This window comes from Crinia signifera, chromosome 8 (assembly GCF_055691185.1).
Source record: "Crinia signifera chromosome 8, ASM5569118v1, whole genome shotgun sequence".
Classification (NCBI taxonomy): Eukaryota; Metazoa; Chordata; class Amphibia; order Anura; family Myobatrachidae; genus Crinia; species Crinia signifera.
In genome coordinates, this window is record NC_139224.1 from 57,633,174 (window position 1) to 57,657,197 (window position 24,024).

Consider the following 24,024-nt stretch of genomic DNA (forward strand, 5'->3'; position numbering starts at 1 on the left):
CAGAGCAGGAGCCTGGGGCTGGTTGTTAAAAATCAGGGAACCCCTATTTGTCGGGTTCCCTGATTTTTAATTACCGGCTCCAGCCTCTGCCAGCCTGGTGCTGGTTTCGGCTGTGGGGGGGACCCCACGCCGTTTTTTTTTTTTATTTATTTATTTAATTTTTCTATTTTTTTACACTGCAGCCTGCACGGATCTGACTGATCCGTGCAGGCTAAAACGCAAATACGACATGAAAATGGTGTTCTATTTTCCTGTCGTATTTGCGTGGGTGTTTCACACCACTTAGCAGCCGTATTGTCAGTACGGCTGCTTAGTAAATCAGAAACCACCATTCTTTTGAATGGTGATTTCTGTCGTATTCTATCGATGGTGTAGACATTCGTATTTGTAAATACAAATACGAATGTTCCATCTTTAGGACTACGAATTGTTGTATTTTTGGGATTGTAAATCCCGAAAATACAAATTCGTAAAAAAAAAGGTGTATTTCTCCCTACGAATACACCTTTTTTCTACGAATCCATTTTGGTAAATGTCCCCCATTATGTTTAAATGGCACTACAGGGGGCATTTTGTGTAAGTGGCATTATTGGGACATTATGTGTGTAAGCAGCACTACAGAGAGAATTATGTGTAAGTGGCACTAAAATGGCGTTGGAAAGTAATTAGAAGCCTTGCAGCATATTTGCATGTGGGACATAAAATTATGTCAGCTGCATAACTGTATGTGGAATAATATGCAATAGGCATAACTGCGTGCATAAATTGAAATATGCATTATAGTATGTGGCATAATGTGTATTGGGCATTATGGTGTGTGATATGTTCTGTAAGGAGCATTATAGTGTGTTGCATAATGTGAAAGGGGCAATACTTTACTTTCTTGCTTAGAAGAAAACAAATGACATGGGGGTGGTGCTGAAACATGCCCTTGCTCTGGGCACCATGTCACTTACCTATGCCTCTGCTTAAATGTGAAAGTTCTTGAATATGTCTTTCATATATTGTCACCTGAGGATGATCCATCGCCACTACTTAGATGCTCAAGTCGATAGTCCATCATCGCAGAATGCTATGCACAGACACATGTTGAAAGGCTCTCTGTCTTAGTCAACTCCTACTTAAACAAAGTGAACATTCCCTCATATACTATACGCGCTGCTTACAGTGGTATTCCCCCTGATCCTGTTTTAACCTGTTGTTTGGACATAGTGCTCAGTGTACTCAATTGGTGTTACAACACCATCTTATCTTCATGGTCTGATGTATGCTATGTTAAGTTTACATACAAACTACTTCTCAGGACCTCATTCTGTTACAAAAGCAAGGCCTGTGTACAGAGATTTGATAGTGCTCTGGACTACGATGGACAATCCCGGGATCAGCGGGATCCCGCCAAAAAATGTCCAGGATTTCAATCCCGGGGTTTTGGGGTTTAGACTGCACATGCGCAATCTAATGCCGGGCAGCATCTGTGCACCCATTGCCTGGCTGTTCCCAACCCCAGCGTGTGGCCTGCACAGCATGACTTGGTCATAGGTCATGCTGTGCAGGCCGCAGCGCTGCACCTCCGCTGTCGGAACCCTCCATTGCCCAACCACACCTCCAGTGTCACACTGCCTCCACTCTGCCGTACCGCTTCTGCCTGACCCGCTCCCTCAAGTACCTTAATGTGGGGGAACATGGTGTTTTTCTTTTAGGGATGCCAATCACAGGATCCTGATAAACCTGGGAATGAGCATTTTTTCAATCCCGGTTACCAGGATTGAAAAAATGCCCTGGGATTGGCTTCCCTACTCTGGGCCACATATAAGAAACAATGTGTCATGAAGAAAACAGTATCATTTTAAAACACTTGTAATAACAGTCAATCATAAAGTTGTACCTCTTATACACATTCTGCCACACAGTAGTACTTCAGTTACCTTATGACAATCAGTAGTTGCATGTGAAGGTGGTATGGTGTGAACATGAAATATCGCAGGGGGACAGGTCTGGACAGTACAGTGGATGACCAAGCTTCTGGATGCATTCATGGAGCAGAAAATACACCGCTTTTCTGGACTTGTGGGTAGTTGCATTTCCATGATGGAGAAGGGCACCACGAGCATGAGTTCTTGGACATAGCTTGGAAATGGCTTCCAGCAGGCACTGGCTGGTGTACTAGTCCCCAATGACGGTGCGCTGTTGCACATGTGGTTTGGCAGCTACATGACCAGGCTTGGCCACAAAAATAGCCACCTTCTGCTTAGCCCTGATGCCCTCACTTTGGAACTTCTATGGCGGCGCACCTCCAACTGGGGTCCACTGCATCGACTGTTGTTTGGTCTTAATGTAGATCCAAAACTGTAGATCCAGGATTTATTGTCACTGATAAACTCCCAGACCGTTTGAGCGACCACCATAAAACCTGGCCAGCATGTCACTGGTGAGTTCCTTTCTACACTTGCTTTCACACATAAACCAATTTTTCACAAAGTCTAGTATTCATTCAGATTCAGATCTTGTTTATAGGATGAAAAAAGACCAGTATGCTCCCAGAGCTTAACATCAAGAAACCATATAGTACCACAACAAATTCTTCTGACAGGAGCTTTATTTATATCCTAGAAGTCCTAATGTGAATGTTTCCTTGGTTTTTGGCCTGTGCAAACCATAGGATTGCATCAAACCTCAGAAAATAGCAGTTTTAAACGGTTTGACCACATTTTGATCTAATTCTCTTGGACCAACCCACCCACAGTCTCGGTCCAATACAGAAGGGAGGACAAGTTTGCTTTCCAAATTACACAAGAACAGGCTAGTGTCTGGGCGTAAGTGTGGAATTGTAGGGTCTGGTATGACGGGGTATCCTTATTATGTAATAGCTCATTTTTAAATGTTTGGGTAGTTAAAGGTAAAGTGGCTTTTTATTAAATATGGGGACTATTAACATAATGTGGGGTTGGTGGAGTTTCTGTGTTAAAAAATTGTAATAGCTAAAAAATCTGCATGGGATCTGTAATGTGGGGCTTATTAAATTCGGCAAAATAAGCCTATTTTATTTTAAATGCTATTAATTTGATATTGGGATACTTTGGGGTAAATGTACCTATTTATTAAATGTGAATGTATTATTTAATGAGAACACTGGTTGTGGGAGACACGCTTATTATAAGAGAATACTTTTGAAGAAGTATTGTCATTCAAGTTTGTCAATAGTGAATAGTTTTGTAACCACTACTACTGTTTACTGTGCTGGCTTGGTTTCAGCAAAGCAATATGGATATTTAGGACTTTAACATTTATTCCTAAAGCACCACAGAGTGTATACAGCAGTATGAATGCCACAGAAGATGCTGGTAATGGCGGTGTTTCAGTAGCATCCCAGATGCGGTCACTGCATGTTCCTGCATGTGCACCTATGAGCTTTTGGCCAGTTAAATTATTGCTAAGATATTACGGTCACATATTGTGCTGTAGTTACAAAGTGCTTGATAAATTTTCAGACCTTAACTCAACCTGCTCTTGTAATTTCAACTATAATTATTTTTCTCAATAACCCTCCCCCCCCCCCCCCAATATTAATTGCCCTGTTAAAAAAATAATAACATCTATATGAACTCTGAATAAGACAAAATTACTTTCATGAGATCAAAAAATTTTAAATAGATTTCAAGCAAGTAAAATTATGTATTTTTCTCATGCTTGACAGGACTGGTGAGACCATGGTATGTCCTGTGTAAAGTACGGGATATGACTGGATATGGAGAGACTAAAGCTGTGTACACACGGGGGCGATAGGGGCTGAAATCGCTGGGAGAATATGGTCGCTAGCGACCATATTGCCAGTGATGGGAGTGTGCCCCGGCGATAAATGGGGTGCGCGCTCCCATTTTTCAGCCCCATTCTAATCGCCGGCAAGCTCCTGCGACCAGCTGATTACCTCTGCGACTCCCCCAGCAGAGGTTCCGTCTCATCAGCGGCCAATTGCTAGCAATATATCTCCCCGTGTATACGGGGCTTAAGTCGCTGTGAAGGTTTGCAGATATAGGGGGACATTTAATAGGATGAGAGATTTATCTCTTTGGTAAGAGATTTCCAGGTTTTTTTTTTAAAGCGGCAATCATTTACACTGTAAACCAGTTATATTTTGATGTATAAATGCCGCTTTAAAAAATCTGGAGATTTCTTACCAAATCTCTCACTTTCTGAATCTCTCATCCTATTAAATTTCAACAATGATTTCAGTGATTGAAAGTTCCACAATTACAGTATAGGGCAGTGATGGTTAACCTGGACACTACAGCTGTTGTTGAACTACACATCACAGCATGCCCTGCATCAGTTTTAGCATTGCCAAATAGTAAAACATGCTGGGATGTTTAGTTCAATAACAGCTGGAGTGTCAAGGTTAGCCATCACTGGTATAGGGCCTCAATATGCAAAGGTTCGCTTGTTTGTTGAGCAAAAGGTTGCAATTGCAGTGCAGCAGAGGTCTGTACAGGAAATAAGGAACAAGTTTATAAGGAGTAAAGGCATTCCCACTGGATAGTTGGTGGAAGGTTCATTAACAGGTCTAAACGGTACATACAAGTTGCATTGATAAAGATCTGGTCCGGTGTTATCTTACTTTAGGAGATGTCCATGACTTTTCCAAAGGCCCTTTTACAGCTAGAAAGAAGTATAGTAGTATAACTAAAAGATAGTGCTATGAAATCAGGGCAACTCCAGGGGTATGATTTAAGACACATCCATATCAGGGTAATAAACAACAGAGCCCATTCAAAACAAGAAGCATAACAGTTGATAAAGCCCAAGAGAACAATCTACTTTATACTTTACACATTTGTTGTATTTGAGATGCAGCATAGTCAGGGCTTGTGCTCAGGGCTGCCACCAGAAATTGTGGGCTGATAAAATAGACAGTCCCCCCCCCCTTCCCCTATTATAATGCCAACAGGTTCCATAAGGCACTTAGCACTTAATATTAGTTACAGCCTGCCTGAGTCTGCACACACAAAATCAGCAGGAAATGGTATTATAGCCTGTGCCAGCCTGGGATCCATTCTGCCCCCCCCCCCCCCCCTCTCTCTCTCACTGTTTTGTCCATCTCAGTGCACCTCAGTCTGCTCTTTTCACTGGCGCAGCGTGACTTAATGACTTTTATATGGATATATCTACGCTATATGGAATATTTAAGAAAAAAGCTAAATTAGCACCATACAGCAAACTAAAATATAACTTTTCGGCCCTAATGTCTAAAATTGAAATTATAATACAAATATATATTCTACACACAGTGATCAAAGTGGATATTTGGAAAGTCCTTCCATGCACATCTCACTCTCTCCCTCTGCCCCATCACCCCTGCACATCTCCCCTCCTTTCCTAATTCTGTCTCTCACCCCCGCTTCTTCCCTGCACCTCATTGTCCCCCTCCACCTCTGTCAACCGTTTCACCCCTGCACCGGACTCCCTCCACCTCTCCATCCCCAGTCCCCCCCTGCACCTCTCGGACCTCCTGTCACAGCTGCACCCCTGGAACACCCCAGCACCTCTCCGGTACACTTGCACCTCTCCTTCATCCTGTCAAAGCTGCACTGTTTTTTGAGCCGACATGTGCCGACAGGCGGTATTTCATGACTTACCATCCACTATGGCGTGGTGGGAAAATAAAATAGTGTGCCCGAAGCATTGCAAGCGCAGCGGTGCACGTTAAACTGTGTCCATGCCGACTGTGTTGACATTCAGGTAAAAAAACAGTGAAAAGCCCCATGTCGACCTTTTGACTGTTGACCTAGACATTGTCGAACTAATGAACTGTCGAACTAATGACCTTTTCCCATGTCGACCTAATGACTGTCGACCATCATGCTGTAGACCAAATGATCCCAACCCCCTGCAACACCATAATTATTGATTGACAAATTGATGTGCGAGGCTTGCAAATGGCTTGTGAAAAGTACGCCAATCAGGGATTAGCAGCAAATCCATATGTAAAATGCTCACAATTGAATGATTTTTCCATTGTTTGTAGTCTGTGCATAGTCCAGGACTTATTTGATGGCTGTTATGAAAAGAGGCTGTTCGGGGCCGAAACGGACGTCACATGACTTCCCTTCAAACACCTGCATTTTTCCCTGACACTCCCAGAAACAGGTTATGTCTTATGCCTGGTACACACCAGGACGACTAGGGCCCGATCCCCTCAATCTAGATCCAATTCCGACCAATTGGATGTAGATTGTGTGGTGATTGGGCCCTTTTCTGTCCTGGTGTGGACCGATACCGATCCGATGCGCGGTTCTGCGGGTCGTTATTCAGATCCTACCTGCTGCAGGTAGGATCGGAATAACGACCATACTGCCGGGTGCGGGTTGCCATCGGATCGGACCTGCTCACGTGCCCCCCCGCATCATCGTGAGCGGGTCTGAAGAAACACTGATGAGCCGCTCACAATGTGCATCGTGAGCGGGTCGTCGTGGTGTGTACCCCACATTACTTTTTCCCATTCATGCACTGTCATCCGCTTTCTGTGACAAAGATACATTTTGCATAATTACCACAAATGTTTCATACAGGACAATAACAACCACCCAAATGGTATAAATGACCTACGTACTCCTATATATCACCTGCATTATCTACAAGGAAACATAGTTTGTGAAATACTCCATGTGGCTCGAGGAAGCAGGAAATACAGTACAGCGGAAATACATGTACAGTACAGTATATGTTTATTATACACACCGACTACAAGATGTAGTCATGCAATACCAGATTTGCTTTATACAGTTAACCCTTAAATAAATAGCAATACAAAGTCATTAATCGAAATCAATGCAATAATATCTGAATATTAGTGTTTCACATTTGTTCATAAACAAACCCAATAAAACAGCAGTAGTTTTTACGTTTACTGATGCAGATGGTGGGCTGTTCCTCCATATGTATATTGTCTGACATGTTCTGTCCTGAGTCACCCACTCTGATGTCTTCTAGGTCTCCCCCTGTCACCGAGACTAGACTATCCTGACAGCCTGTTTGTTGTTTCATCTGAGCGCTCTTTGGTGACCTCATTGCTACATGTCATTGCAGTGAAAGACAGGTTTCATACAGAATAATTGCAGCCCTCCCATGGTCCCACATATTATGGGGGGTATTCAATCCCCGCCGCTATTTTCCAGGTGTGAAATAGCGGCGGGCGCCTATTCATTGCTGTCTTGTTTGACAGCATTGAAGAGGCAGATCGACAGAATGGGCCTGACTCTGAAAGCTGTCGGACCCATTTTGTCCATTACGGATGTGAATTCACGTCCGTTTACGTGGATCGCGAAGCGGGACATTGAATCCCACCTGGCGATATGCTGTCGAGCAAAACAAAAACGGGCAAGAGACAGTCGTGACCTGGGATTGAATACCCCCTATGTCTGCGAATACTGGCCAGTAGTTCAAGCCCAAGTAGAGTCGAATAGTAAGAGTTTCTGCCTTCCGGTGTCACTTACTGTTCTACAGAACCAAGGGCATTGGTATATTCATATAGAGTGAGGAACCCATAATGTGTTTCCGGACACTTTATACATGAGGATGTTTAGGTCAATATAGAATGATTTGATCACTCCAGTTTGTAAATATTTCCTGTGCCCAAACAGCTCCATCAGTAACTGTGCAGCACAGGCTATAGATGCTAGAGACCTACAGTTGTCCATGTTAAGTGCCAAATTGTGTGTAAACAAAGAAACTAAATATTAGTCCAGCTGTCCGCAACTGAGATCCTATTATATCAACCATCAGACAAAGATGTGTTACAGTATGTCCAGGTTACAGATCAAATCACTAGTTTCAATCATGAGATGTACTAACTGTTTTTATTGTTCTCCTACTTTTATCATAAAACTTATTTATAACAGAAATAAAAGTGTAACCCTTCTCTAGGTGATCAAAAATGTAATAAAATCATATAATGTCAATCATAAGTAGTAATGTATATGAAGAGTGAGGGATAGTTAGGTATTGGATAATTTCCTTTGTTTTATTTTGTAATAACGTCCAGGTCTTAGCGTTCTTGTGGCAAAATATAGCTGTACGAGGTCCTTGTGAATGTGCCTGAAAAAGAAAAGGCAATTATTTGCACCTTGATAACCAGATCCATTTTAACATTCCTAATTATGTATTTATTTACAGTTTCTTCTACAGCGCAGCAGATTCCGTTGCACTTTACAATAGTAGACAGAGATAAAACAAACCGGGTAACAGACAGACAGACTTGGGGGTAAGCTTGGTGTGAGCTTCATAGGAAAAGACGTTTGTACTTATTACTTTAGCCGACCACACGTTTTTTTTTATCATGACCTATAGTGATTTCTTGTGGAATCATATTGGAGTAAAGAAATATTAATATTTTACATTTTGTAATTGTAAAGCAGTGTACACTCAGTGCGATTCATTTTCTATTCGATGCCAATTCAGGATTGAATCGCATGGCGCAGTGCACACATTTAGTCCCTGCAGCTGCTGAGGGGAGGGGGGTACCTGTCAGCCTGAGGTCGGAGCTCAGCGGAGGGGATGATGTGCGCCGCTGCTGTATCTGTTCTGCAAATAATCCGGCACTGCCCACCAGCTTGCGCAGGAATGCTTGCCCGTGTGCTCGTTCGGTTGTCGGGGTGACCCCCAAGCACATACAATTATTATTTAGGGCAGGGCTGACCCAGGTTCAGTGTAAATGGTGCAGACCCAGGTCCGACCCAGGTCAAAGTGCTGTGTAAATGGGGTATAAAGCAGGGTCAGACCCTGGATACTCCAGCGTTCAAAGACCAGGGTCCGACCAGGGTTTTTGGTGTAAAAGGGGTATTAGTTTAGTCTATAGTACAGGTCTGTACTATATAGTCTTGCCTGCACAGTCTATTTGATTTCAATGCTGCAGGGCGGCGCATCGGGATCCAAGGTGTCTGTTAACCGTTCGATATAAGCAAAATCGAATAAAAAAAGTAGACCAAATCGAACTGTGCGTACACCATATCAAAGTTGTATAGGAATATATAGGGCAATGCATTCTGTCAAAATCCCACCGCTTTCTTGAAAACAGGGAACTCTTATTCATTTTAAACCATATCTAATGTTAGAGATCAGGGATACAATCTATAGGTAAGAAGGGTAAGAAGCTTACAGTAGCTACAGTTTTTGTGCTTCACTTTCTTATCATTGTATAACTTACGGCATAATGTAGTTGCATACAGTGCTCAAGGCTGTAGTAAAAGTCTTGCCAGCCTCTGCAGTGCCTCCCTCTGCTGGTAGATGTAGATCTGCGTGTCCCATAGCATATTCACTAACACCGCATCACTAACCTCGTCTAGCATGACATCTGTTTGGAGCTGAGGGCTCAATCTGCATGAAGACAGCAAAGGGAACAGAATGAATGGCCAAATAATAGCATAACGGAATATCACACAGACCGAGCTATCATGTGCTACATGAGTACAGTGTTATGGAGCAACACACATGACCATCCGTATAGTGCTCACCTGAAGTATGGGACATCGATCATTTCACACCATGCTTGGGCCCTATTTACAGCAGGACCATCTGAATCTGTGCACTAAAACACATGAACACAAGTACAAGGTAAGGAAGGTAAGGAAGGTTTGAGATACCAAACTATGCTGCTATAATGAGAAAAAGGCATTAAAGTCACTGTAAGCCATCTCATATTATATAGTAGGTAGTGGTGATCTCTTCAATTAGATCATAGCTTAGATCAAGTGTGTATATCACAGTAATATGTATACAGAAATTATTGGAATGGCACCAATATCTCCTCTGTTCAGATGTAGTTCATACAAGTAGGTGAAAACCCGATCGCCCAAAGTTAGACTTCATCAGGTGTTTTTTCTTGGATACGGTCATTGGGTCACCAGTAAGTTAGACAGTCATTTGGTCGATATGTGTCTATGTCGACATGCAGGAAGTTCAACATGGGTTAGGTCGACAGGGTCATTAGGTCGACGTGTTTTTTTTTTTTGAGCCAACATGTGCCGACAGGCAGTATTTAATACCCTACCATCTACTAGGGCGTGGTGGGAGAATAAAATAGCCCAAAGCATGGCGAGCGCAACGAGCCATGCAAAAGGACGCGGTGTCCATGTCGGGTCAAAACACAGCGACCTATTGACTGTCTCCCTAACCCATGTCGACCTAATGGTGTCGACTTAATGACTTGTTGGTGACCAACTGATCAACACCCGTTTTTTCTAATTAATATATTCAATTACATTGACTCAAATTAGCAATTGAAGTTCAGAGTGCAAAAATATACTAGAAACCTAATTGAAAGTGATGATAATGTGATGAAATGAATTCCCTTTTTGGTAATCCGGGTGAGCATGAATACTGCCTTAGTCCACAGTGTTTTTCCAACCAAACTGTTTGTGGCAATTTGGTCACCAAGCAATGTTGACCCGTCGGGTCAGAAAAATGGGAACGCGAAGATACAAAGAGGAGAGGATATGTTTGCCTAGCAGTTACATTCAGGAGGGACTGAAATGATGAGAGTCTCTTTTTGTAAGACTATTACAATAACCAATGCTGGAGATGATGAGAGCATGGATTAGAGTTTTTGCGGTACTTATAGGTTAGCTGGGCACCCCTTACGTAGTTTGCGTAGTGGTGTATTGAGAATACCAATCTGATGAAGCCGCTGAAGAGTAGAGAGGCGGGGAAATGCGTCACCAAGTGATTGTCTGTCCACACAAACCACTGGAGCTTGGGAGACGTAAGCCAGAGCCAGAAGTTCTTGAGAAGGCTGCACAATCGGTGAGACCAGCAGCCGGGGACCCGCTCCAGGCGTGTACCAGTCACCCCAAAGTGGATTACAAATCGTCTACTCCCAGACAACGGAGCTTAAGTATAAGCATTTTCTTATCTACAGTGATTTATGAGTGAGTTTAACTGGGCGCATCCAGACCATACATTGCTTAAAAAGTGACCAGAGAGTCCCACATAAAGGAACTGTGTGTGAATGACTAATATGCCTACAAGTTGAACCACTTACCAATTGCTTGTCATTGTGACTCTGGGCTTTTTACCCCAGTGTGGGGATAAGTTTAACAGCTGCTTCAACTAAAAAATGTGGCTATACTAACCAATATAAACCGTAAAGTAAAGCCTCTGTAAACTCTGACTGAGTGCACGCAAATCAGTTTATTAACCAGCCTAAAAAGTTGTTTATGCTGTAGTCTAAAAGGTTTAGACAATATTTTAATCGGAGTGCTTTTATATATGATATATGCATTGTGCAAAAAGTGTATGAAATTGTCTCACCGGCCGGTGGTATCGTAAAAATAATTCTCATTTTATATTGTGAAAAATAAATATTTTATTTTTATCAAGATACTTGCGTTATAGTCCCCTAGCGCCGTTTACTCTGTCTTTCTGGGTCAAATCTAAGGGTTGAGTATCCCTTATAGACAGCAGCTGGGACTATAATTAGTGCCCTGCACTTGGTTAAAATACATTTGTTAGAGACGAGAAGAGACTTTAAGGAGGTGATTCTAGTTCACAGAGAGTGGAGTGCCGGACTTTTTATAGGTGTGTATCTACTATGTAGATCTATACATCTACATAGTATACTTTGTACATATTTTATTTTAAATACAACATATACTGGGATAAATAAGAAGTACACTGCATATATTAGAAGGTAATATATACATACACAGTCCACCACCATCTTGCCCAGTTCTCTTGCTCCGACCACAGTCTTCATCATCTCCCATGGATTAGATGGTCTGAACACATCAACAGAGCTGACCTGGATTTGTGGAGGCTTGCCGGTGCCCAGAGAAACCACCGCACCTAATTTCTTTACCTGCTCCCCCCTGCCCTGCAGAAAAGAGAACATTATATGTACATTTTACTCAATAGTTTAGAATGTTTCAGTAAGAAGGGTAGTATTTATTTTATTTTTAGTTATTTACTGAATACAAAGAAAAATACAGTTGCCTACCAGAAAGTACTGGTCTGGTCTTCACATAAAACTTGGGGTTGAAATCTAACAATTAAAACCGTTCTGCTTAATACGAGAGAATAATATCTAATTGGGGCTTATGTTAGCCTGCGCAATGCAAACAAGGCTGTGATTCTGGGGAGTCTGTCTGCAGTTTAAAAATGGCAATCATTTACATGGAAAAACCAAGATGGTTTGGACTGAAATAATTGCTGCATTTAAAATATTGTCTACTACATAAGCACCATAGTCTTCATAGTAGTCATGGTTTTCTTATAAGCTTCATGTTCTAATTTGTCTTTACCTGGAGGAAAGCAAAAAAAACAACCCATGGGGAACCTATTCCTTCTGAGCCCATCATTTCCCAAAACGAATGACCACCATAATGGCATCTACTAATTAGTGTTCCAATAAATTAAATTTGCCATCACAACCTTATGTGTGTGTTCTCAAATTATTTTCTACAATATATTTCTGTATCGCATCCCTGAGACCCAATTCACATTACACTTTACCCACACCAGAATTCAGGGGTAGATGTAAGAAGCAGTGATAAGGGAAGAGTGTGCCTGGTACTTTATCACCGGCCAATCAGCTCCTGACTGTCCCTTTTTAAACCCAGCCTGTAACAACAGTCAGGAGCTGATTGGCCGCTGATAAATTACCAGGCACTTTATCACTTCCCCTCCCTTATCACTGCTTCATACATCTACCCCTCAGATCTATACATTTCCTGTCTCCGATGGCGGAGGAGTGCGCATGAGTGAGTGACTATGTGCACACCACTGGAGCGAACGTCTTCGTTCTTCACTTGACTACGCAAAATTATTGACAGGCAGGGGGCGGCCGCTGGGGTCTGCCCAGCGTTTTATGGGCATGCCCACAAATAGGGTGGTCTCGCCCATGGAAATGCTGGAGGGACACCTGCAAACGCAAATAGCCCTGCCTGTTTGGGACGGGTGGATGACGTCGGCACTCGCCCCAAATGTGCTGGGAAGCCTCCATCACAAAAGCAAGTACAGGCTTACGGTTGTTTATGAACAGAGGAGAAGTAATTCGATGGGGGAGTAACCATCAAATGATTTTTCCTCTGTGCGGGCGCATGCGAGTGGTTGTAAGCGCATTCGATTCAGCCGGCGGGTGGGCGTGCGCTCGTTCAAAAATGGATGCTGGGTCTTTACAGGGGTCTTCATGTCAAGTCATGGAGGAGGCAATTTGATGCAACACCAGGACCTTGATATGCATTCTGGAACAGCACAAACACCAACATTGCTGATCTGCCTCACAATCCATAATGGAAAAATGGGTGCTTTTGGGGTACCATAATATATGTTATGCACATGGAAACACACATTTTATTGAAATCAATCAGTCTCAAAGATTAGACAGTTTTTAAAATTTATAAAAACCCTTCTCACATTACTTTTCCTTATCACCATCTGGTAGAAAACAATCCTCACCTGACGCTTCATGCAGGTATTGTAGTCATGTATCTCGCTCAATGTATCTAATGTGGGATTGTTGGACAGCAGCCCGCCATCCAGGAAACGGCCCATGGGGCGAAAGTAGGTGGGGGCAGCGCCACTGGAACGTGCAGCACGCCACACCAATTGTTCTGTGATCAGGAGAATCGAGGACAAGGAAAAAAACAGACAGGAAAAGCAAAGAAAGAAGCAAGATTGCAGAGTCAATAAAAATCAGCAGCAGCAAAAGCTGGGATATCTAGAAGCAATGGCTGGAATATTTCTTAATGCATTGGGGACAAGCTTTACTACGGTATATGCATTACTCTATGCATTAAAGGTGCATGTAAAATGCCTGGACTTTGGAAACCAAGAAGTGGAGGGAACTAGAACTAAATTGAAGCTACTATTGGCACACTTTTCAGTGACAAGCAGCGTCTCCAACTCCTGGAATGTGACTAAATGGGAGAGTCAGAAGAGTATCTGGTGGGACACACTACTCATACCTTCCCAGGGAAGCTCTAAGCTCTGTTCTCCCTCACACTCTTCACCTGCAGGTGGTAAGTAGAAATGGTCATAGAGCGCAACATGAATACTGGAGACATGACAGTGTGGCTTATGATTTACTGCTTCTTCACCTCCACCGATACCGCTTTACCATATGCAGGCAATTACTGAAGGTCAATTAGGGAGAATAATATATATACCTACACTCATATTGCTATCAACTATGTGTTTTTAAAACACTCAAAGCATGGTCTGCAATGTGGTCCCTTTTCTTTGTTTTGTCAATATGGATGTGATGTGGTTATTAAAACTCTTTAGACTCTCCCCTATGGCTCTCAGGGTACCAGGCCTGGCTTTCCTGGGAAGGAGCTCCTACCGATTGGCTTCACTCTGGCCCTGCCCAAACTGGCCTGGGGATGAAAAGTATCAGCCATCCCCTGTAAGAAGCAGTGGAAAGGGTGCTAGGAGTCTGTGTGCACGTAATTCAATGTTCCAGCTGTCGAGTGTTGGAAAGTCTGTGGATCGGCAAAAACAGCTGCGGATTGACGAAAAAATGTGAATTTGACAAACCGCATCCGTTTCCGACAAAACAGATCCAACTTTAAAAAGTCGGCTCTGACACCCTTCAGTGCAACATTGAATAGATGAGTGCTGATATTTCCCCTGTCGGGAAATATTGGCACAGACTGAACAACACCCGGTCCAAAGTCAGCAGTTCCTGTTAAGACCATTCTTTGCTTCAATAAAGAGCTGTGAAAGTGTACGGAACATAGCTGTGGGCCACTACTAGACACTGATGGTCCTATATCAGATTGGAGATCTGTAGCCACAGTTGTGACTGGCTTACAACATAAACAGAAATTGTAATATCCCCCAGCTTTGGTATAAAAGTCACTGTTAATTATCACCTTATCTGCCAATGTAGAACTTCTCACAATGTAATGCAATCTTGTTTTTACCAAATTGTTACATAAAAAAAAATGGCAGATGGGCAAAGACAGATACACAGATATTGTTTTTACAATGCGTACAGATTGTTATATTGCCACAGTGTGCTACTGGCAAACATCATAAAGAGCCTTAGAATGTAATATATGTCATTGCTTAGTATAGAGCGGGCAGTTATTAGTCTCTGCATATATGACAAAGTAGAGGTTCTGTAAACTTCATTTATTAAAAGAACATAATGTGATGTCACTTATTACTAGAACAAGCATTACTTTTATTTCCATGTGGTCAGTACAGCTGTATTAGCTTAGTGCATAGTGTAAAATAAGTTTATATTATGTTAGAGTCATTACGGTGTGATAGTCTGCATTACTGCCTCATACCACCGATGTATTGGGTTCAATTCCTATAATTGCAATAACTTTGTGAAATTTGTTATACTCTCCACATATTCTGGTTTCCTCCCATTGTGCAAAAATATAGTGGTAGGTTATCAGGCTCTTGAGAAAAATGACCCATAGGGTACATAGAATGTAAGCACCACTGTGGCATGAGCTGATGTTAATGGCCAAATATTCTCTGAAAATTGTGATTGATACATAGATATCAGTAGTGAAATTCTGGCATATTAAAAATATGATTATCAGACTGCCTTCATAATACCAGCTTTGGTATAAAAGTCACTTATCAGCTGCATCTACTGATAGGACATCTCACCAGGCTTATACATAAATGTTCATGTGACTGGGGGCGTGACCACGGAACGTAGGGAGTAGGACGTGTACGTCGCTCTCTCCCGCCCTGTGATGTGAAGCAGGTATCCTGAGTACCTCTCACCACCCCTGCTAGCGGCGAGTTCATGCCTGAAAGGAGAAGGTGATAAGCGGCAATCCTCTGGAAGTCAGAGCCGGCCCACAGTGACGTCGCACGGAGACTGCAGCGAAACCCAGCATGACTACAGCGTCCGGCGAAGCCTGGTGACGCGTGAGCGGGCGAGGCGGGCGGACGAGGCGTGCAGGCGGCTACACTACACTAGCCAGCAGTGAGCGTACCCCGGAACGGGGAGGCGGCGGTACGAAATAGCCCCCAGGAGAGATAATTGGACTACATCTGTGCCGACTGGAGACTGCGGGGTGGCAGACCGGAGCTCCCGGCGCAGAGGGCAGACGCCTGAACTGGGGAGAAGAGACGGGCAGGAAGCCATCGCAACTTGGTGAGGAGAGCCACGGGGGTCGTGAGAGGACCCAGAGACTGTGTCTAAGTGCCTGGCAGGGAAAGAAGGCGAGTAGGTGAGCCCATACACGGAGGTACCATACCCATTTAAAAAGGCTAACTAAAATGGTGGTGTTATTATATCGATAATTTGCTGGCTCCTATCATATGCCCTGAAACGCCTTATACTCTCCTCAAATAAATAAGATTGCTAAATTGAACCAAGACTTCCCCCCGGTACAGGAGGAAAAGGAATGGACAGTTTCTGATATATGCTAAGGTTGTACTAAGAGGCTCCCGGGAGACATTGGATAATATTAGCCTCAGACTGCCGGGCGCTGATCTGCCTGGGGGGCGTTGGGGTTTCAGGGGAGTAAGGAACGAAGGCGGGGTGCCTGGACTGGGGGTTTAAAAAGGGGTTGGTGAGACGATTGATCAGAGAATACAGGTAATACCCTGATTAGTACCTGGTTAAACAATATTCAGCAGAATGGGGAAATCTAAGGACACCACCGCAGCAAATAAACTGGCTAAATTCGCCAGAACCCCAGCCACCCCAACATCAGTGGCCAAAGGTGATGGAACCCCCCCTACTACCCCCCCAGAAAATGCAGATAAAGCACTGGAGCCAGCCTCCATACAGAAAGTACTGGACGCGTTAGCGGCTAGTGAGGGACGCCTAGCAATTAAGATCGGGAAAATCCAGGAGGATCTCGATGTTATACGTATCTCAGTCCAAAAAGTAAAGGAGAGGACCACTGAGGTAGAAAAAAGGACCTCTGCGTTAGAAGATCTAGTAACTCCAATGGTCAAAAATATGGAGACTATGAAGGTGCAAGTGAGGAGCTTGGACAGTAAACTAACAGATATCGAGGGGCGCCTAAGGCGTAATAACCTTAGATTCCTGGGATTCCCAGAGCATTCGGAAGGGTCTAACCCTGAGCAGTTTCTTCAGAACTGGTTGATAGAGGCGTTCGGGAAGGAAGCCTTCTCAAAATTCTTCACAATCGAAAGGGCCCATAGGGTTCCAATGAGGCCTTTGCCCCCAGGGGCGCCAGATCGAACCCTTATTGCTAAAATGCTGTACTACCCCGATAGAGACTTAATCTTACGTTGGAGCCGTGAAAAAGGACCTCTAATGTGGGACAATAAAAAAATCTCGGTGTTCCCTGATTACGCCCAAGGGGTTCAAAGGGATAGGGCTCAATTTGTGGCTGTGAAGAGGAGATTAAGAGAACTGCACCTAGACTACGCAATGCTTTTTCCGGCTAAGCTGAGAGTAGTCTCCGAGGGGAAAACCCAAGTATTCCTGAGCCCTAATGACGCCTCAGACTGGTTGGATAGGAACTTTCCGGCTAGCCGGCCAATGGGCAATGCTTGAGATAAATTTGTGTCTCTTTAATGGCTTATTACTAATCATGCTTCCCTTTTTGGGGGTTCTTTTCCCTCCCATATTTTAGTCCTATGATATTGTTGCATATTGCTGACATTTATATATGGGGTATGTAGCATTGGAGGGGCATGTACGAAAAGAGATATTAGTATTATTCACGGAAAAAAGGGGTGAGGTAAATTATGCGAGTGATATTTCAGGGGCGGGAGAGAGCCCTTACTGGGTGGTCATGAAATCTGATGCCCCAAGGTTAGCCCATCGCGGGCACACCTGGAGGGGGGAGAGGGAGGGGGGGGGGGGGGTTGGGGATAGGCATGTCAGGAGGAGGGGGAGGCATGCAGGGAGGGGGGAGGGGGGGGAGGGGGGAGGTTTGGGAGCAAGTTTACCACTCAGGGTTTGGGTACAGAGCAGGACCAATTAGAGGGATGCTTCCCCTTGTCTAAAGTTAACCTGCTAAAAGAAACGGAATGGGGCTGATGAAGTATAGCATCCTCACGTGGAACGTGAGGGGAATAAACAATAGGATTAAAAGAGCTTTGGTCCTACGGGAATTGCGTAAATATGCTGTGGATATTATATGCCTCCAGGAGACCCACCTGGAGGGGGGCAGAGTTCTATCCTTAAAAAAGGCCTGGATTGGGTGGACATTCCACTCAACTTTTACCTCTGCCTCCAGGGGGGTCTCTGTGTTAGTAAGAAAGGGGATTCCCTTTTCAGTGGAATCATCCTCAGTGGACCCTAACAGGAAATATGTGTTCCTGAGATGTAGGTTAGACTCATTTGTGTTTTTGTTGATGACGGTCTATATTCCCCCACCATTTAACTATGCGGTGCTTAAGAAAGTTGCAGAATTTATGGCCCTATCTCCGGGGACACCAGCGTTGGTAGTGGGGGACTTTAATAACGTGCTCAATCCACAAATGGATAGATGGGGATCCAAGAGTCAGGGGAATATGGGTCAAAAGACTGGATTTTCTTTAATGATAGAGGAGATGGGACTGAGGGATGTCTGGAGACGGGACCACCCAGATGTACATGAGTACTCCTGCTTTTCTGGGACACATGAGACGTTTTCCAGGTTGGATATGGCCCTGGCTACTGAGGACTGTCTGCTGAAGTTGAGAGGGGCGGTCTACAGAGCCAGGGGCATATCTGACCACTCTCCTCTCGAGGTTACCATTGTTCCTGGGGGGCAGAGGGGGTTCGTGTATTGGAAGCTAAATACACACTGGCTGTCCAAATTAGCCCCGGGGGTAGGATTGGAAGAACAGTGGGAAGAATTTTTGAATCTTAACGAGGGGTCGGCATCAGCAGAATCAATATGGGATGCTTTTAAAGCTAGTATCCGGGGTTCACTAATTAAAAAGATTGCCTGTTTAAAAGCTTCCTATAGGCAAGAAGAACAAAAGCTAGAGAATAAATGTAAAAGATTAGAGCAGAAATATTTAGAGGAGAAAACCCTCCGTAGTAAGGAGGAATGGATGGAGGCCCAGGCAGTCTGGAACAAGATGCTCGTGGATAAAACGATGCTGGGAGAAGTGTTCAAACAACATCATAGATATATAGTCGGGGACAGACCTGGAAGCTTTCTAGCTAACATTGTAAAAGCAGACCAACCACCCAATATAGTCCTGGAGATTCAGGATGACGGGGGAAGGCTGATGAACACAACCCCCAGCATCGTACAGAGCTTTGCCCAGTATTATCAGAGCTTGTATAAAGCAAAGTCTGATAATTCACCCGAGGAGATACAAAAATACTTAGCACAAATAACCCCCCCTAAACTTTCGGAAAGGATAAAAAATATGCTAGATGCCCCATTCACCCTACAGGAGATTAATAACGCAATACGAACAATTCCTAGTGGTAAAGCCCCGGGGACAGACGGCATCCCCCAAGAATTATATAAGATATATTCTCTGTTCTTCTCCCCAAAACTGCTAGAGCTTTTTAATAAGATATACGAGGATGGGACACTGCCCCCCTCTATGTCCGAAGCATTAATAATAAATCTTTTAAAGAAAGATAAAGACCCAAGGGCGAGAGAATCATATAGGCCTATATCCTTGTTGACGAATGACGTAAAAATACTGGCCAAGCTCCTATCCACTCGTTTAAATAGTGCCTTGGGGGAAATAATACATGTAGACCAGACCGGGTTCATACCCGGCAGGTCCTCCGCTACAAATTTAAGAAGGCTGTTCTGCCATTTACAAGGGAAGCAGGGAGAGAATGAGGCGCCCGCGGTGGTCTCATTAGACGCCGCTAAAGCGTTCGACACGGTGGAGTGGGCGTACCTATGGAGGGCACTGGAGTGGATAGGAGTCGGGTCAGTGTTCATAAATTGGGTTAAACTGCTCTATTCGAACCCTAAGGCACGAGTAATGGTAAATAATTACATCTCCCCCAGTTTTCCTATTAAAAGAGGCACCTGTCAGGGCTGCCCGCTGTCGCCAGCACTTTTTGCGATAGCAATGGAGCCGCTGGCATGCTTAATTAGAGCGAGTGGAAAGCTGCAAGGTCTTCGGGTGGGAGGGAAGGAAGATCGGATAGCGCTATACGCGGATGATGTCTTACTTTTTCTTAAAAATTATACATCAGCTATGCCGGAGTTATTGGAGATAGTGAATCAGTTCGGGACTTTTTCGGGGTTGAAGATAAACTGGAGCAAATCCTGTATAATGCCTTTGAGGGACCTGGCAGTGACAGCCGGGGCAGCTAACTACCCATTAAAAATTGTGGGGAAATTCCAGTACTTGGGAATTGTGATTTCTAATAAAGCAGAGGAGTATGAGGCTCTGAACATTACCCCGTTGGTAAACTATATAAAATCTAAAATTGTGACATGGGAAAGGCTGCCACTGACTGTCACTGGGAGGGTTAACCTCGTAAAAATGGTAGTACAGCCAAAAGTGCTTTACGCCATACAACATGCTCCGGTTTACCTCCCCCGGAAAATATTCCGAACATTGGAAGGGCTTATTTCGTCCCTGATATGGAATAAGAAAAGGGTCCGAATTAGGCAGAGTAATATGACCAGGCCCAAGGCAGAAGGGGGGTTAGCATTGCCAGATTTTTGGCTGTATTACCTCGCGACCCAGATGGCTTTCCTTAGCTCTTGGATAAAAAAGGGGCAGGATTCGGAAATAATCAACGCCTTGGTGTGGACAGTCTCCCCGGGCCATTCCCCGTTGCACCTGTTACTGTCCAGAAACAGACACCATAATTGGCCACCTATAATTAAGCAAGCGATAGAGGTATGGAAACAGGTTGAGAGAATTATGGGCAGCAGGGGGATGGACCCCGAGACTCCCCTCTACAATACACGACATCTAGGCGAGCTGGGAGCCCTTCAGGTGGACAAGGTATGGGGGGTAGTAGGCCTTGTGGAAATTGGGCAGCTCTATGATAGGGCAGGTATTCGAACTTTTCTGTCATTAAAAGATGAGTTTAATTTGGTGAATAGTTTTCAGTATCGCTCAGTGGCGCCGGAACGGGGGGGGCGAGGGGGCAGCTTGCCCCCCCCAAAATTACTGAGGCGCCATATTACAGCCGCCTGTATTAAAGAATTATCATCCGCCCGGCCGCCTATATTTCATACCAGGCGCCGGGGATGGCTGCTGCTGCTGCCGCCGGGGAGATGTGCAGAAGACGCGCCAGCCAATCACTGCCGGCGCATCCCCTCCACATACACTGTGATTGGCGGGCGCGTCTTCTACACATCTCCCCGACGGCAGCAGCAGCAGCCATCCACGCCACGGCGCCTGGTATGTAATATAGGAGGGGGGGCGGATGATAATACCAGAGGCGTAGCCATTACGCCCAAGTCAGTGCGGCTCCCCCGCCGGCTGCCCGCTGCCCCCAGGAGACGTGGTATATTTAAAAGTCACTCACATCTCCCGCTGGACCGCGCTAGCCAATAGGCGCTCGCGGTCCAGTAGCCACCAGTTGATTGCCTGCTGGACCGCAAGCGCCTATTGGCTAGCGAGGTCCAGCGGGAGATGTGAGTGACTTTTGAATAGCAGCACTGTGCACAGCAGGGAGCCGGGAGCGGACAACCCCGGCGACAGGGGGGAGGGGGTGCGCGGAAAGCACCGCTGCTGCTTTGCCGATTGTGGGTGGGGTGGGGTGCACTAATCTCTGCACTATCCTCGCCCACCCACCCACCCTGCTGTGCACTATCCTCGCCCACCCACCCTGCTGTGCACTATCCTCCAACACCCACCCACCCATGCACTATCCTCACCCACCCACCCTGCTGTGCACTATCCTCACCCACCTGTGCACTATCCTCACCCACCTACCCTGCTGTGTACTATCCTCACTCACCCTGCTGTGCACTATCCTCACCCACCCTGCTGTGCACTATCCTCACCCACCCACCCACCCTGCTGTGCACTATCCTCACCCACCCTGCTGTGCACTCTATCCTCACTCACCCACCCTGCTGTGCACTATCACTCCCACCCTCCCTGCTCTGCACTATCATTTACTCACACCTTCCCGCCCTGCGAGCAAATTTCAGTCCCCCTTGGCAACGAGCAATTTCAGTCCCCCTTGGCATCGAGCATGAAGCCCATGGCATCGAGCATGAAGCCCCTGGCACCGAGCATGTAGGTAAGTGGCACTTATGTGTTAAATGTGTAATGGACATTACGATTTGTTAAATAGTGTGCGATGGGCATTGCGGTGTGTTAGTATGCGACGGGCATTGCGGTGTGTTAGTATGCGACGGGCATTACGGTGTGTTCTATAGTATGCAATTGGCATCATGTGTGGCCTTATGTGTAATTGTCATTATGGCATGTGGCTTTATGTGTAATTGGTATTACAAAGTTTGCTAAAATGTGCAATGGGCATTACGGTGTGTGGTATAATGTTGGGCCGTGCCCACTTTTCACGGAGCAGGAGCCTCACCTACTACAAATTGGGGGGGGGGGGGGGGGGGTCGCGAAACATGCCTGGCGGGCGGGTGGGCAGCTGATTAATCAGTAATATAGCCGGGCGGGTGGCAGGGAAGATGTGCGCCCGCCAATGCTGCTTCTCTCACCCTCCCTTCCCCAGTGACTGACACATCCAGGGGTTGTCATTTACCCCTGGATTCACACCCAAACAGGTTTATGTAATTATGTCTGATTATCATAATCAGACATAATCACATAAATCTGTTTGGGGGTGACACTGCCACTTTTTCCACTTTTTACGAGTAAATGACAACCCCTGGATTAATGTCAGTCCTGGTGTCTCTGGCCACATGTATATGCCGCTGCCCGGTGTATAATGCCCACGTGTATATGCCGCTGCCCTGTGTATAATGCCCATGCGTAAATGCCGCTGCCTTGTGTATAATGCCCACGCATATATGCCGCTGCCCTGTGTATAATGCCCATGCATATATGCCGCTGCCAGTGTGTATAGTGCCCGGGGGTAACATATAGCAATTTAGGGGGCGCCAAAATGAGATTATATCTTGCCCCCCCCAACCTAAAAACGTTCCAGCGCCTCTGGTATCGCTATTTCCAGCTGAGGCACGCTCTGGGAATGCAATTTAGAACGGGGAACCCTATGCTGGAGGAATCGTTGACCAAAAAATTTCTTAAAAAAATCCAGCCCCGTCATATGATTGCCCAATGTTATAAATATCTTATACAAGAATCAAGGAAGGATAATCTGGGGGCATTACGCAATAAATGGGAGGTGGACCTGGGGGAGATAAAGGAGGACGAATGGAGGGAGGCGTTGTCTAATGTACAGAGAGCAACAGGGCAGGCCAAATTTCAGCAGGTCCAATTGTATATAGCTCATAGATCATACCTAACACCTGAGCGCCTGTACAAGTTTGGCGGAAGGGGTGATAAAATCTGCCCTAAGTGCAAGAGGGGGGAAGGATCTTTTTACCATCTACTCTGGGAATGCCCTATGGTGGAGAGCTTTTGGGCTCAGGTAATTCGGACCCTCGAGAGGTTGGGTGTCCCACAGGGTAAATGTACCCCCAAATTATGTTTACTGGCGATAAAAGGTGAACTTGTTTTGCAAAGGAACCTGTGGCTTTTGGTGATAAATCTATGTACATTAGCTAAAATCTGCATAGCGAGAAAATGGATGGCAGAAAGTGGACCGGTGTTTGCAGAATGGGTTCCTCTTGTAGAAAGCACAATGGAACATGAAAAATATAGGTACATGGTGGGGGGGTCAGAAGGGAAGTTCCTTGATATATGGGACAGATGGATTAACTTAAGTTAAATAATAAACATTGTAAGGAGGAAGCAATATGATTAGATATAAAATTGATAAGGCTGGTGGATCCTGCGGGTGGGAACCTAGACCTGGGAGGGTAGAGTAAACTTGCTGGGTTTTAGTAGTATGTTGGTCTGAGAAAATGGATCTGACGATGGGAGGTGTGGAGAAGTGATAGGAGGAAGGAAGGGCGGTACATGGTGGTCGTGGGTTACCGGCTTAGTAAAATGCACGTAAATTATAATCTGTACAATCACACATTTGTTTGAAGGTTTTGTGGT

General features: G+C 45.0%; 1 protein-coding gene across 4 annotated transcripts in view; it reads right to left on the bottom strand.

Annotated features, from left to right (window-relative positions):
- Positions 1-6,696: 6,696 nt before the first annotated feature.
- Positions 6,697-24,024, bottom strand: part of PLA2G6 (phospholipase A2 group VI) — a 66,920-nt gene continuing 49,592 nt past the window's right edge. For all 4 annotated transcript variants that reach the window (XM_083156468.1, XM_083156471.1, XM_083156469.1 and 1 more), the window contains 5 exons: positions 13,444-13,598; positions 11,693-11,860; positions 9,504-9,577; positions 9,197-9,366; positions 6,697-8,088 (listed from right to left, as the gene is read on the bottom strand). In XM_083156468.1, the coding sequence (XP_083012594.1) occupies positions 9,222-9,366; positions 9,504-9,577; positions 11,693-11,860; positions 13,444-13,598 (542 nt within the window). In that variant the 3' untranslated portion in view covers positions 6,697-8,088; positions 9,197-9,221. The remainder of the gene's footprint in view (positions 8,089-9,196; positions 9,367-9,503; positions 9,578-11,692; positions 11,861-13,443; positions 13,599-24,024) is intronic.